Source organism: Vigna angularis, chromosome 10 (genome assembly GCF_016808095.1).
Source record: "Vigna angularis cultivar LongXiaoDou No.4 chromosome 10, ASM1680809v1, whole genome shotgun sequence".
NCBI classification, from domain to species: Eukaryota; Viridiplantae; Streptophyta; class Magnoliopsida; order Fabales; family Fabaceae; genus Vigna; species Vigna angularis.
Window position 1 is genome coordinate 1622034 of NC_068979.1, and position 16162 is coordinate 1638195.

At 31.0% G+C, this 16162-nt stretch overlaps 2 protein-coding genes across 2 annotated transcripts; both read right to left on the reverse strand.

The window, feature by feature from the left end:
• Nucleotides 1-211: 211 nt before the first annotated feature.
• LOC108320911 (uncharacterized) lies at nucleotides 212-4010 on the reverse strand. Its single transcript, XM_017552508.2, has 7 exons — nucleotides 3852-4010; nucleotides 3643-3759; nucleotides 2764-3207; nucleotides 1958-2097; nucleotides 1747-1867; nucleotides 1107-1247; nucleotides 212-548 (listed from the first exon to the last, which is right to left on the reverse strand). The coding sequence occupies exons 1-7, from the start codon at nucleotides 3933-3935 to the stop codon at nucleotides 474-476; spliced, it is 1122 nt and encodes a 373-aa protein (XP_017407997.1). The 5' UTR covers nucleotides 3936-4010; the 3' UTR covers nucleotides 212-473.
• Nucleotides 4011-5664: 1654 nt separating this feature from the next.
• Nucleotides 5665-10086, reverse strand: LOC108320825 (hexokinase-3). The gene is made up of 9 exons (XM_017552370.2): nucleotides 9524-10086; nucleotides 8566-8716; nucleotides 8294-8473; nucleotides 7747-7821; nucleotides 7218-7373; nucleotides 7041-7139; nucleotides 6840-6967; nucleotides 6428-6509; nucleotides 5665-6349 (listed from the first exon to the last, which is right to left on the reverse strand). Exons 1-9 carry the CDS (start codon nucleotides 9793-9795, stop codon nucleotides 5996-5998), a joined length of 1497 nt encoding a protein of 498 aa, XP_017407859.1. The 5' UTR covers nucleotides 9796-10086; the 3' UTR covers nucleotides 5665-5995.
• Between the last annotated feature and the right edge of the window lie 6076 nt (nucleotides 10087-16162).

Genomic DNA, 16162 nt, shown 5'->3' on the forward strand with positions numbered 1-16162 from the left:
TAATTTATAATTTTTATTTAAATAAAAAAATTATTCTTTAAGACATAATTTTAAATAAAAATTGAAACTTAATATACAATTTTTTATAAAATATTAAAACAAATACAATTAGTTTTTCAAAAAAAGCAAATTCAAATAAGTTTCCCCACATTATAAGTTTAAACAAAATCTCTATAAAATTTATAATTCTATAATTCTAATAAATCCAATATAAAAGTAAATTCTAAATAACTTAAGAGAGCCTACATTTCTCCACTGCTGCGTAAGAATTTTTCGTTTTGTAAGTGAGAACTTTCAACACTAAGTAGTCAAAAGGACTGGTAGCAAGATTCATCTAACACTCAGGCAAAATGACAAAAGTAACAAGGACGAGTGAACCAGAAAGCATAAGTTAAAAGGGTAAGTCAAAATACGATAAACTATTATAATGCTGCAATAGGAACAAGCACACGAGGTACTAGAAGACTCAGTATTTATGATGTTAACTGCCTAAGATTGTACTTGGAAAACTCCTTGTATTTCTCAATGACCCCGATCAAGCACACAGTCTGCCAAGTGAAAGAGGATGATGAATTAGTTCTATGCCAAACTGAGAAAAAAAAATACTATGACAGAGAACTACAGCACTACAGAACAAAATTCAGCATTCAAAGAAGAAATGCATTTGTAACTTTTTGAGGTGTATTATGTCCAAACTATGCAAGTGCTCTTAGGTGACACAAAACAAAGCAAAATCAAAAAAACTGCAGCGACAGAAGCCAGAACTTAATGGTTTAGAGAACTGGTGAAGGTACAGGTAGAAATTTTTATCAAATTAGCTTTATTTTCCAAATAGACAAATTTAGACAGTTTTTCAAGAAAGTCATTAAATAATGGTTTGACAGCAACGTTAAACGGAAATTTTGATGGGGCAATTGAGCAACTAAATAAAATAGCAGTCAATTTGAAAAACAAGAATGTAGGACAATAATGTAGTGCGTCATGACAAGTACTTCGCAAGATTGCTGAAGCTAAGGGAGAGAAAATGAGGTGACGAGTACACAAGATAGGCAGACACGACGACATACAATTTCACTTGAACTTCAGACTGACCATGGCTTTCTTACCTTAGCAATTTCAACTACTATAGTTTTATCAGGATTCTTTAGATCAACTTTATGGGGTCCAGGAACTGACTTTGCCACAGCATCAATGATTTCCATCCTGTCAACACCCGTATTCGCCCGAGCCTCATACAGTACAGCAAACTACATACAAAAAAGGCATATCAAGTATTGACAGTGCAGCAGACAAAAGGACCCAGCCATAGAAAGAATTGCGCCTAAACTTAGTTAACATTTGTATCTTGTAGACAACATATAGTATAGTACAAAAATGAGTATATCTACACTAATGAAATTAGTTTTCCAGAGTGCTTGAAAGCAGACTCCTCCTTATGCAGACCACTGTTGTAAACATAATGCCCGTGCCAAATTTCATCTTGGATAAATTCTATACAAAGACATAAGAATTGGTTTATTTAGAGTTTCAATAATTTTGAAGGCAGTAAAAGCTAGCTTTGCAAGCTTGCAAAAATAAACATAACTGAGTGTAGAAGTAGGAGCATTAGCTAAAAGAGGAATTGTAAAATGGACTACAACATACCAAGTACCTACTCAGCTATACTAATTTCAAAATATCTACAATAGCAACATTTGTGTAGTTTGGAATGCAAGTTCAAAAGAAAATGTAATACAAGCACAGTACCTTGTGTGGATTTTGAGTTTCCACGGGGAAGTACTGTTCCACAAGAGGCTTCATTGCTTTTGAAATTTCCTCCTTTGAAGCGTAACATGAGACTTCAATTGGCAAAATTCTCAAAATAAACCTAAAAGTAGTCAACACTGCATCGGTTTTTTTCTGTGCTTATGTTATATATACACACATAGACGTACATAAAGAGAGACGACAAATATACCTAGACATATGTTTCCTTGTTGATGCTGCTGATGTCACTATCCGATGAACTATATCCTTGGGGCTTCTATCTCCATCTTTCTTCCTCATTTGAACAAATACCACACCATTACAACCAGAATCAAGCTTGACAAATCGTCTCTGTTGAAAAAAAAAATCACCTTAGCAAAACACAAATTCACAATTGAAAGTTGTAACAAACCTCAGGGTCAAATGTATGCCACAGTACCCTCAAATCATACTCCAACACACAATGATCTGAAGAATTGAGCACAGTAGCTTTATACAGTTTTAATTTACTCTTCTCTTCACCCAAAAATTAAACTCTACCGAGGAAAAATGAAAAATATAAAAGCTGATCCTGATACTCTTTGATGAAAAGTCATAAGCAGTGATTATTTTAGATATCCAGATAATACTACTCTTGAAGTCAGTTTTAGCCCCAAAGCATCTTTTGTGTTTACATTTTTAATTACCAAAAATGTCACTTTTTTTATTTTCAAAAGTCTACACAAAAGTAACAAACAATAAAACTTATTTTCTTTGGAACAGTAACTGGTACTTAAATAAGGTGGTTTTTTCTTCATTAAAAGTAAAATAAGAAATGAAAGTAGAAGATATTTTCTAAAAGTAAGCATGCCCCAGATACAGACCTCAGCATTAGTTGCACGAGTACGTGCATGTGCTCATAAGCCACAAAAATATGATTGGCTGAACCCAGTAAATATTAGAAACAAAAGATCTGTGAGCCAAGTTTTTCAGTGACAGAATAAAATATTATACAGAACATTAGTCTTATGAAGTCACCTTATTCTTGTCTCCCAATTCTTTCAATTCTTCGTCAATTAACTTATCAATAGACTTCTCTTCCACGTTTGTTTTGCTGCATTCTTTCACAGCCGGTAGTTCATCAGCTATCACTTCTGTAGTCTTAATATTATCAATGTCTCCTTTACCCTCACCATGTTTATCTAATGCCTGAATGTGTGGTTCATCAACTTTACAAGGATCTGATTCTCCGCCAGCTCCACCATCAACATTGTCATCATTAAAAGTATCCAATTTGGGCTTTTTGTCCACCTTTGCCTCATCCCCCTCCTGCCGCTCCTCCTCAGCATTATCATTATCATCATCATCATCATCATCACTACTGGAAGAGTCAGAATCTGCAAACGTGATTTTTTTATTTAAGGGTTTGCTGGGTAATTCCTTTACACTTGAATGTTCCCCACCAACTAGCTCTTCATAAAACTGCATGACAAACAACCGAAAGCATGATATAGTTTCACAAAGAAAAAGAAACCAAAAATAGTGTTCACTTCAATACAAAATAAAATTCAAGCCTAAACCATCCCCTTTAGTAAGGTCACGTGTTTGAATAAACAATCAATCAGAGAGCACCTAAAACAACTCAGGTTAATCAGCCAGGGCCAAAGTGATGAGAACAACCGTACAGTGTCTAGGTTCTACAAATGATAAAATAAACTAACAACAGAAATAAAACCCTCGTCTAATGGAAATTTGCATTTGAACAAATAGAAAAACTAAATTCTTATGTTCAAAAAACACTACCCATAAATATCGTGTTTAAATTCTTAAAGGTATTTAGACAGTTTCAATTGCAAAATTGGAACGCTGATGACGAAAAAGGAAAAGGAAAGATGAAAATATAAATGTATATCATACGGAATCAAGAATATTGAGAGCTTCTCGAGAGGCTTGGTGTTCCCTTCCGCCGTCGCAAGTGATGAAAAAGCCTTGCACGCCAGGCCGCAGAGGATACGAACCCTTCTTCACTGCTTTCTGGAAAAACTCACGAAAACAAAACTCAGCCACAAAATAAGACAAACTTCGAAATGCAAAAACTGCATAAGAGAATAGACGAGAACACATACGTTATGAGGAAGATAGCGTCTTCTTTTTCTGCCATTGTCAGCGGCCGCGGCGGCGGCTGCATCGGATTTACCTTTGGGTGCCATTGCACACCAAAATACAACTTCCTAAAGCTGAGTAGCGGTTTTGCGTCACTTTAATTTATAACTGTTATTTTTTCCTTTTTATTTTTGGTTCAGAAGGATATTAAAAATATATTTGATATATTTATCTATATTAAAAGTTTTAAAAATAATTTTTGTTTTGAACATACAGACTTCCAAAAATAATAATAGATTCGCTACTGTGATTATTCTAGAAATATTGAGAAATAGTACTGATAAATAAATGTGTATATTTCAATTATTAATATATTTTTCACATGATACATATTTTTTACTTAATATTATTTTTTATTATTCCATTATATTATCATTATCACTATTGAAGATGATACATTCCTATCAAGTTCGAACTAACATCATTTTGAACAAGAGATCTCATTATTAAATATATTTCATTTTATACTATTGAGTAAGAACATTTGACTGTGAAATTTTATCTTGCTTTCATAATAATTACAAAAAACATTTCACACATGCAAGTTATTAAAAAAAATATATAAGGTCTTCTCATACAACTCAAAGAATTAGGGTAACAAAATGTTATTATACAATAAACGAGTTTTCTTTTCTAGATAATTAATTTAATTTAACAAATAGTTGAATTTAAATAAAATAATTATTTTAATTTATAAACTAATAAATATAAGTTAATAATCAAAATAAAATTGATAGTATAATTGTTTTAGTTTAAAAAGACGGTTACTTAGAAAATAAATGGAAAGAAAAAAGTCAAATTTAAATTAACACATAAAGTGTAAAAAAGTAAGATAATTATTCAATTCTAGTTAAAAGAAAAAGTTATTTAAGGAGTAAAATTGAACATTGTGTAAAACAGAAAATATGTCTACTATTTTTCCTCACTTTTATTTTTATTACACTAAAAATTTTATTGAACTATAAAATCATTTTTAATTATTAAAACAAAAAATATTAATAAACTATAAATGATTCTTATAAAAAATTATCAAAATGAATAATTTATATTTCACTATTTTTTAAAATTATTTGACTGTTTTTTAACATAATCCCTTTTTAAAATTAAAATTAAAATTACTAAATATAACAAAAATAGTACTTACAAAATAAATAAATAAACTATTTATCATGTCTATATTTCCTTTTATAATTGTACTAAATGACATTAATAACTCTCTTTTCATAGTAGATTTTTACCACTTTTTAAATAGGCCACTCGCAATTAATATCCCTTAAATTTAATAAAATGACATTTTCTTTCATTGTTTTTCTTTTAAAATATTATAATTATTATTTCTTAAATGAAAAACATAAAACTAAAATCTTAAAATATAAAAATTGAATGATTTAATTATTACATACCCATATAACATATTATAAATAAACTAAAGCTTAAAATAATTTAAATTTGTGTATTAGTTGTAAACTATTATTTCATACATGAAAAAGAATCCTCAAATACAAATCATTACTTCATGAAGGGAAGAAGAAATTCAGAAAGATTGTAACCTAAATTATTTATTTAAATAAACTTGAAACAAGTGGACGTACGTATAACCATTTTAATATTATAAAATTATCACAACAACGTTAATTGTTGGGCTTGTCATCGACAAGATCATTGTAGGCTAGTCAATAGGTAGATAACTGAAAAAGCATTCAGATTTAATTACTTTTTAACAAGACATAATAAGCAAACTTCAATCTCAAGATATCACTCCTTCCTAGTCAGCCGTTAAAAAAATAATAATCATATAAATGAAGATAACTTGGTCAAAGAATAGACGAAACCTTCCTTTATACAGAGATATTTAAAATATGGAGAACAAATTCTGATTTACATGGCTATACGTGTGTGTGTGCCTATATATATATATATATATATATATATATATATATATATATATATATATATATATATATATATATATATATATATATATATATGTACATATATATAAATATGCAGATATATACATACATATATATATATATATATATATTAAACAAATTATATATATATAAATATATTTATGGCGGTGTAAGTAACCCCCTTTATCCACAGTTTAGGATGAATAGGAGGCAGCAAGCAGTGTGGCCCCAATGCCAGATCCATCTTCGGTGACCTTTAGAATAACGTGCTTGGCAATATCTTCCCCCAATATTTCATTTAGAGCATCACGCAAGTACTCCCTAAACAATGTATATTTAGAATACAATCCCCCTTCAATTGCCACCACTGTTCTTTTCATTTTCATATCACTTCTACTCCGTCCACCTGTGATGCCACCACTCCCATCCCTACCAATCTTTTTCAAGATACCAACAATACCAGCAGCTGCCAATCGAGCAGCTCTACGAGTCACCACATCACACACCTTCACCACTATTTTTCTTGCCTTCAAAGGAACATCAGGGATCTGAGACATACAACAAAAGAATTAGTATTAAACTACAGCAGGCAAGGCCAAAACATAAGGTGTGCGCCGCTTCTTTACCTCAAATATATCATTAAGGATTCTTGCTACTTCTCTCAAGTCAGGCGTGTTATCCTCATGCATGGCAGCCATCAAAGGAGTCCTGAATTTCCATCAGGTAATGTAATAGTTTTAGTTCAAGATATATGAAGGAGAATGGGTGAGGCTTGCCAATATGCACACCATTTCAGAAATGGCCCGAAAAGTTTGCATCAGGCGATCAAGTCAGGATCAAATAAATCATTCTAAGTTCACTTGATAAATATACAGCAAATTCACTTTCCAGAATAAATGATCAACCATCTCTAAGACATTGAAATTGATCAATGGCAATCAAAATAAAAAATGGAATTGAACCATTACAATATAAACCAGACTTTAAAACAAATTAATGGATAATACATTCAACAAACAGAAAGAACTCAGTACTCACCTCAGTATGAAAGGCATTGAAAGCTTTGGAGAAATAGGTCCAAACATATCGGACTCTAATGTCATCCTGAGAATGACTCTCCTCACTAAATCACCAAGATACATTCCAGATATCATTTTCTCAAAACCCTGTATCCAAATATCCAACATTTTAGTCATATGACAAATCAAACAACAGAAGTCATCTGATGCAGAACCTCACCTGATCATTTGGATTAGGACTAGCAGCATCCAAATCAATGTCATACGATGTTCTTGGCAAGTGAGATGACCAAAAGTTCCCCCATTCCATGTTAACAACCTAAAAACCAGAAGAGTTAAACTTGCTGAAATTTCAAGAGAAACAAAAGACAGAAGTGAAAACAAGACAAAGCAATACCATGCGCCCAGATGACATAAGAAGACCTTGGCACTTGATAATAGCATCAACTCGTTCCAAATAACAGGCATTTGTACCGGTACCAATTATAATTGCAGCAACTGTATCTGGATCGTGATAATGCCCGACTGCTAATGTTCCAACAGTGTCATTAACCTGTTGAACATGAACATGAAATCATGTTTCCCATAATAATAATAATAATCATAAATAAAACATTACTTATTTATAATGCACAACACCAACGCAGCACAGTTCTCCACATAATTACAGTGCATTAAGAAAACAATTTCACAGCGATAAAAAATGCAACACAGTTTCTTAATGAAAACAAATGTCAGTCAAACTACCACAATTTATCCTTCATTCCAAAATACGAAGAATTAACTGCAAAAATGACTTTGGAAAAGTAGCAATTCATTAAACAGACATCATACCAAGTTATGTAATTATCAGACATTGCTCTTGGCAACATTCTAAGTTGGAGGATAAAAATATAACTGGGGGTTAAAAGAAAGTACTTCCTTACCAAGGCAGCTACCCGAACATCTAGGCCATTCCTTATAAAGGCTTCTTGCAAACATGCTGCAACATCTCTTCCTACCTGACAACACACAGTTCTTATTAATATAACGCGGTCATGATATTTACACACTACTATTATTAGAATTCTGCAATTGAGAAGGCTCTTTACATCCATTTTGTAACTCTTAAAGGGGGAAGCACAAAAAGCCATTTAAAAAAATAAAAAATAAAAAACTAATTTGGTCAATAAAGTTAAAAGGCTGCAATGAGATCTATATAAAAGATAACCGAACAAGAAATATATTAACGACACAACTAACTAAATGCACTGGGCTTATAGATAACTTTTTATATAAAGTATAAAACTAAACAAATTATTACCCTGTTCAAAATCATGATTTTTCTCTCAAACATACAAAAGGTACCATTAAAGTTAGTGATCAGCTCTATGAGGAATCATGATACAAGAATTTTCCATATACCACAATATTCCCTTGGAGTATAAGTTTTTCCAATTCCCCAAAAAACCTCTTTAAAGTCACTTGACTAACCATGTCTACAATGGAAAACCCTTTCGTCCATTTGATTAAAATGCCAGAGGAAACAGACATTTGCTTCACAGGAAAGGAGAATGTAAATCCAAGTTCTCTTCTGCCCTGTGAAATAGTGGAACCATCTCCTTCTTTGGCAATGAAATCCTTCAATGAAGATGCAATAAAATCAAAGAGGTCCTGCAGGCAGCAAAATCAGTCAACCTCTACTGTGTTAAAAGACCAAGCAAACACCACATAAGTCCAAAATTTTAGTGTTTTGGTCAAGTCACCTCGCTTGTGCTGGTCATGACATTTTGGGGAATGGGTTGTCGTTCTACTTCATGTTCCAAGTCTGAAGTTGGTTGACCAGTTAATTGAACCCGCAAAACCCTAAAATTTGTACCCCCGAGATGAAGTGCATAATATGTTCCTTTCTCGGTCCTGATAATAGAAGTAGAAAAATATATAAATATATAAATACATCACATTCATATTGAACTGCACGTATCAATGCGAAGACAAAATTATAGAATCAAATTAATTTAACAAATACCACTCTTCATTCCAAAAAAAAAGTATGCTCAGGCATCGTGTGCGATCGTGTGGAACGCCCAAAACAGATATAGATACGATGACAGTCCTACATTTAGATTCTGTAACTCAATCTTCAGTGTTGACACAAATCATGTGCATAACATGGAATTCTCAAAACGTACGCTACAAACGGGCAATGCATTGGATGTTGCAAAAGTTAAAGTTCAGCAGAAACCCCAGTTCAAAGAGGACTTTAATTAAAATACGATGACAGTACTGTTAACCAGTCATGAATCACGGATTGTCAGATCATTGATTTCTACTAAAAATATTCTAAAAAGCATTCGAAATGTTATTTAAAAAACTTAAAAGTTCCATCATATCAAATCAAGAACATAAAAAGAACGCCATCGGCATATTTGAAAACAATATATAATGCAACAGATATAAATGCACATGGGTAGAACATATGCACAAATCATAAGAGTGAAAGCAGAAATAAACAGTATCTTGATGTAATTAGACGACAACTACACACACGGAATGACGTAAAAGACAAAAATAAGAAAATGCTGAAAAAATAAAGAAATGACCAAGAAGGGGAAATGCACATTGACTTCCCAAGAAAAGAAGACTCTTAATGGCACAGTTAAGGACAGGAAAGGGGCAATGCAATCGGAACCTAATGAAGGAAAAGAAGAAAGAGATTATTACCCATTTGGGAGATTATCGACGAATGTGAGAAGCATTTTGAGCTTGGAGCCACCTTCAGATGCCAACCCGGCGTGCATCTCCACGGCCATGGCATCCACCACTTGCCTCAACCTCCCAACCCTAGTGTCGCACCCTTCCTCCAGTTCTCTCACCACATTCGCCACTTTCTTCCACTTCCTCCGGCTTTTCACTCTCCGCCCCACCACCACCGCCGCAACCGCACACGTCGCCACAGCCACCGTCACCGCCACCCCCACGACCACTCTCCCCATCTCCCCTGATCAACCAAACTACATCCTACCCCACTCTCTCCCGATTGCTCACCACCACCACCGAACGCCGCCGTTTCAACATGCACGAAACCAAACTCTTACGAACCGCCGTCCGCGGATACGATTGCTCTCCGGCGAAGCCCTCCAAGTCTCCGGCGATTGGAGACGCGGTTGTTCTCCGGCGAAGGGTGCCGGAAAAGGCCCTTGATAGAAAGTGAGAGAGTGAAAGAGAGACGGCGGCTGGGTATGCAGTGGTTTGGAATTAGGATGTGCTGAAATGGAAGGAGAACCGATATGGAAACTTTTATAAGGCCTGCGTAAATACAGATTTGCCCTCCAACTCTTTCCGATATTTCGGATTTGTCACGGTATCTCTTCGCGATCTTTTTACCGTTTATGACAGATTTTGAGGTTAATGACAACTTTGACTTTTCTCTTCTTTTTCTCTTTTTTCTCTTCTTTTTCTTTTTTTTCACCCTATCCAAATAAATACTCTTTATTTTCCATTTTATTCTTTTGTCCTTATGTATTACACCCTTAACTCATGTAATACTATTTTTTAATATTCTTAACAATGATTAAGAAAAATAGAATAAATTAAATAATTTAAGCAAAAGCCAAAAATATTTCGTGGCTTTTTTATTCACCAAAACTTGTATAACTGATCCATAGATTTTTTTTTTATTTACATGTGCATTCAATTTAAATAAAGAGAGAGTTTATATTTTTGTATATATTTATTATTTTTTGAAAAACTAATTTACATAATTGATTGGTACTGGAAAAGTTTTACTATAGCAATACTAACTCTTTTGTATTTGTATTTTTTAAATTTAGTTATTCTTTCTCTTTTTTAAGTTACCAACCTCTTAAGAATGATCACATTCTCGTCCAACACAAATTTTAGTTTGAAATTTTTATCGAAATAAATACTTAAATGATTCAGACAAATTTTATACAGATCAGTTAAAGATCTCCTGTGTTTGCTTTTACCACTCATGACATTATTCATTATAACAATATTCTTAGTAGTTTAAATATATAATTATATTTAAATTTATTCAATATTTTATTTTACAGTGTTTATATATTTTTATTCAGATTAATTTGATTAGAAATTCTTAAATATATCCTAAAGTGAACATAAGGATATTTCTCATAGTTTTACAGAGAACTCAATTTGCTGTCCACGACAACCTTGGTAAATAGTCTGAGACATAAAATGGTTATATATAAAATACTCATTTATGCCAATAACTACTCCATTGTGTACAATAAAATAGATTTGTATATGGTATATAAGGAAAATAGAACAATTGAAGATAATAACTACTCCATATTTTTATTAACTAACAACCTTAAATTTTTTAATCTTTTAACAATATTCAGATGATAAAAGCCTTTTTATATAAATTTAATATAAAAATTTAAAGTTTTGAAAAAAAGTAACATTATTCTTAAAAAATCTATTTTAATTTACATATATATTGATAATTATATAATTTTTATTCAAAATATAGTAGATTATGCTTATCTATACTATAATCCTATATTTAACTAAACTAAAATTAAATATATTTATTTATTAAAACTAACAAAAGGTTATAATAAAAGTTATGGTGAGATACCATATTTAGAATAGAGTTATATAAAATATCAGTTTAAGAGAGACTTGTCAAACAAACATTCGAGCCCAAAAGTGAAAAGACAAAGGATATCTTGGTAATCTTGCACACAACCAGCACATTTTTACTGGCTCCAAATCCAACACACACAAATTAAGAAAATGATGCTGGTTGAACGTTCAAAAGGGCAAGACTGTAATTTGAAAATTTGACTGTGGGTCCTACCCTCCCCTTGGCATTGTACCAGTCTCACCACTTCAACCAACTCATTTTATTTATTTTCTTAACCTTTTAAGAAAATTTTTAGATCATATATTTTTTAATTTTTACAATTAAGTTTTTCACATGTAGATAACTAACTAATCTCTAAATAAAATATACCAACCATTTTATTTATAATTAATTGCATAATACGTAATAACTAGATGCAGGTGCATTCTTTTAATATAAAAGAAAAATTATGAAAAAAATAAAGAAAAGACAGAAACGGCGACGGTAGCTGCATATTTGATCCGTACAGTACCAGCTGGATTCCGCTAATTCCAGCTGTGTTTGCTGGCAGAAGCACGAAGCAAAACCAGCCAACCAACTCATTATTCACATTTTTCATCAAATAAATATTAGGTTTATTTTGTTATATTATTTTTACAACTGAAATATTAAATTTATAATTGAAGAGTTTTTATATCTTTCTAATATAAAAGATAAAATATTTTATATTTCATATTTTATAATTCAAATTACTTGATTGAGTTTGTTTTTTATGGAATGGGTGCAGTAATTGAAGAGGGAGGTTGGTAAAAGGAATGATCGTGACCGTACATTTATGAACTGTGTTCATGGGGCAACCAAATTGAAACCTGTTGACTTCAATAGCAATTTATTCATTCACTAAATAAATAAATAATTTAAGATTTGGCTTTTTTTTTTCCTTTTCCCAGTGTGTTTTCTCCATACGGGAGTCTTATTAAGTTTTTAATTAATATTACACGTGTTAGAAATTAAGTATGTCCTACATCTAAAAAACAAAAACTGATTAGACCATGACTTGTGCCCCCATGTGACAGTGACAAAAAACATCAACCATTTTTTTTTTAATTATCACACTTCACGTACTATTATAATCCTACAAAAATATATCACTCTTAAATTTGTTAACAAAATTCAAAGTTACTTATGTCTTAAATTTTAATATATTTAATCATTAAATTTAAAAAATAATAAAAATAATTCTTTTAATTAATAATATTAAACACGTTACATATTAATATTTAAATTAAAACATCAATATAAACATTTTAAATATTAATTTAAAATGTAGTTTAAAATATAAAACAAAATAATAATTTAGTTAACTAATTAAAAAGATTTTAAAAATAATATAATTAAACAAATTTTAATTTTATTTTAAAATTTAGAGTCTAAAAAATATATTTAAGTTTAGTTATAATGCTATAAACAATCTTTGCCTTTGTTTTATGAAAATAATTTGCTTACTTATTGGTTAGGTTGGCAGTTGATTTTTCTTTTTTATAGATGGAAATATATTTAGGTTTTTAGAGTTTGAATTTGTAATGAATAATAGTAATAATTTGTGTTTAAGGATTTGAAACTAATACTTTTGAGCTTGTGATCCATAACATGCAGTTTGGTTGAAAATGCATAAATGCTATTTTTTTTAACAATTCTCTCTATATCTTCTTGTGACTTATTTTTATGTTTTTACATTTCCAAATAATATGATAAAAAATTTACTTTTTTATTCTCCCTTTGTAGTTACGTTTTCATTCACTATGTTTACTTGATTTGAAATTTAATATTTGACTCGCAATTAGTATATTATAGTTGACACTTTACTTGTGTTTTTATAACAATTTATTTCGTTAATTAGAGACTAATATAAACAAGTGTATGATTGTATCAAAAATTAACTATGTCGATGTAATATCATTTTAGTATGTCTCTCATATAATCAAAATATTATGATTTTCCCACTAAATATTACACCACCTTCTAATTAATACAACATAATGATTTTCTCACTAAGTATTACACCGCCTTCTAATTAATACAACATAAATTAATATGTACGAGACATGTTGATGGATATCACTGTATGTATGTAACATTATTATTCTTTTGTTTCATTATAAAATAAGTTTCATTTATTAATTTTATATTTACAAATTCATCTACACGAAGGTTATCATTTATCCAAGCATGGTAATCTTTTCATGTAAGTAGGATGTAAACATTTGTAGAGTTTACAGGTGTTAATTCCATATATGTTGACTTGTTTCAAGGTTAATATTTGTGTATTATGAACACATGCATAAATGAAAATACAAAGTTGTTTAATTGTATATACACAAAGTTGTTAAAAAGTTAAAAAAAAACTAAATACATAATAAAAGACGTTGTTGCCCAAATGATGGTGAACGTTTGTCGCATACATTTCGACCTCCTTTATTGTTGGATGCATGTACACAAGCTATCTGTAATGTCTCGTTAGCATAGTCTCATACTATAGTGTCCTCGTTAACATCATGATAATCAATCATTGTCTGAAATGTTCTCATCATGTGTTTGATAGATATTTGCATTCATAGTCCAATAAATTAATTAACATTTTTTAATAGCATAATCACATAAACATTACCAACACACCATCCTGGCTTTGATCTCCTACAAAATATGTGATATGTCATTGAAGTCGAGGTACAAGATTGGGTCGGTTCTCCTCAGTGACAGAAATAACATAGGGATGATATATACTTCTGAACCACTGGAGATATTCCTTCACACATGCAAATGAAGATGACGTCGATGTGACATTTACATACATGTGCTAAATAAAGCGCAACCAACAATCATTAGTGGTTATTCTGTCATCCTCTTATACAGTGTTTGACGACCACGAGATTGACTGCTCATATCTAAATTGCCTTAACATACATTTAGGTAAATGTCAATGTACAATCACACATACTTTAATCCAACCATAAACCATTTTGATGACCATCTGTGGACGACTAATTTGTTGTGATTCATATGAGGTTCATATCACCTTATCCTATGTTAAGCCATCTAAATGTGTCCTGGTCTCAAGTAGGTTGGAAATTTGTCTCCTCATCACCCAACATGCGACACGAGGTTTATCTTTATCGTAAATAGGTAACAAATGCCTCATTCCCATCACAGGGAAGTGGTCATAACTCTAACTCTATAAAAAATTAATTAAAGGTTGGTCAATATATAATAAAATAACAAAGGAAATGAAAGTGCAAGATATATGTTTGTAAAAGAGTCACGTATCCAACTAACTGTTTTGTTTCAACAAAGTTGACATCTCAAAGCTACTCGTATAAGTGGGTTAGTACAACAACTCTCCAAGCATATATGCTACATGACTTTAAGTCACCGGAGAGCAGAAAATAGGATACACGGATCAAAATGACACTCTTATTCGTAAAAATAGTGCATGCAACAAGTAGGCATGTGTAGTGTACTCCCACTATTGGTTCTCACAATAATTGTTGTGTACCTCTCTTAACCTAACTTGAGGACCACGACATTGTCTTAGCTCAAATGTAACCCTCGTGTAATCAACACCCAATAAGTCAATGATAGCACACTAAGTCACTTCAAAGTACAATACTTCATTTCAACATTATCTAGTGTGACAATTATCTCACCAATCAAAACATGAAATATGTCATATCTCAACTAACGTCAATATGAAACCCTTATATCAAACATAATCGTAATAAATATCACATAAAGACATCAAACCAAAATTCAACACAAAATCTTAAACAACCAAATGACATATTTCAAATTTATTTAATTTGTTCTCATTGGAAATTATGATCTCTCTTGACCATGGACAAAACAATTGGATATAAAGTTCAAATAACTCATTAACCATCAAAATTAAAAAAATAAATCAAGTATTATACTGACATTGCCATAACACATATGCGACATAATTAGCATAGTTTGTCAACAGTTATATATGATGTGGATATTTAGAAAATTCATCTACCTCATAGTGTTATTAATCAATATCTTTTTTTTTTCTACTGCACCTCCATAATCTGTAACTATACATAAATTTTAAAATTACCATTTAACTTTTGACTTATAGATTACGTTTTACCTTTTTTTTTTCTAGTTTTTTGAAACGTCCAGACCATGATTTGCAAAACGTGTTTTCAAGAATAGAAGAAATGAATTTTTAAAATGAATTTTTAAAATGAACTTTCAAAAACATAAGTTTTGTGGGATGAGCTTTCTCAAACATATATGATAAATCATAAAATGAACCTTTTTTTAGAATAAACTTTCCGAAACATATGAGATGAGTTCCAAAATTGGTTTTCTATAACAATTTTTTGAACGAGTTTTTCAGAATGTATATAATACTCTTAAGAACAATATTTTCTTCTTCCTCCTCTCAAACAATGAGACGACAATGAAAATTGAAGGTGCAATTGGAGGTAACGACAAAAAATAGAGGTGACATGATGCAACAAAGACAATATTTTTATCGGTTTGCTATTAGTATGAATGCTAGGTGCAAAAAGAAACAAAACATATTGAACATAAGTAAGAATATAGACAAGCCTATTAGAATTTTCTTTGCGCACATCCCTGATTGTTTCTTCCATTCCCATTTTTTTAAAATTTAAATTTGTATTATATTTCTCACATTACAAAAAATAAAAGCCTAATTTTATGGG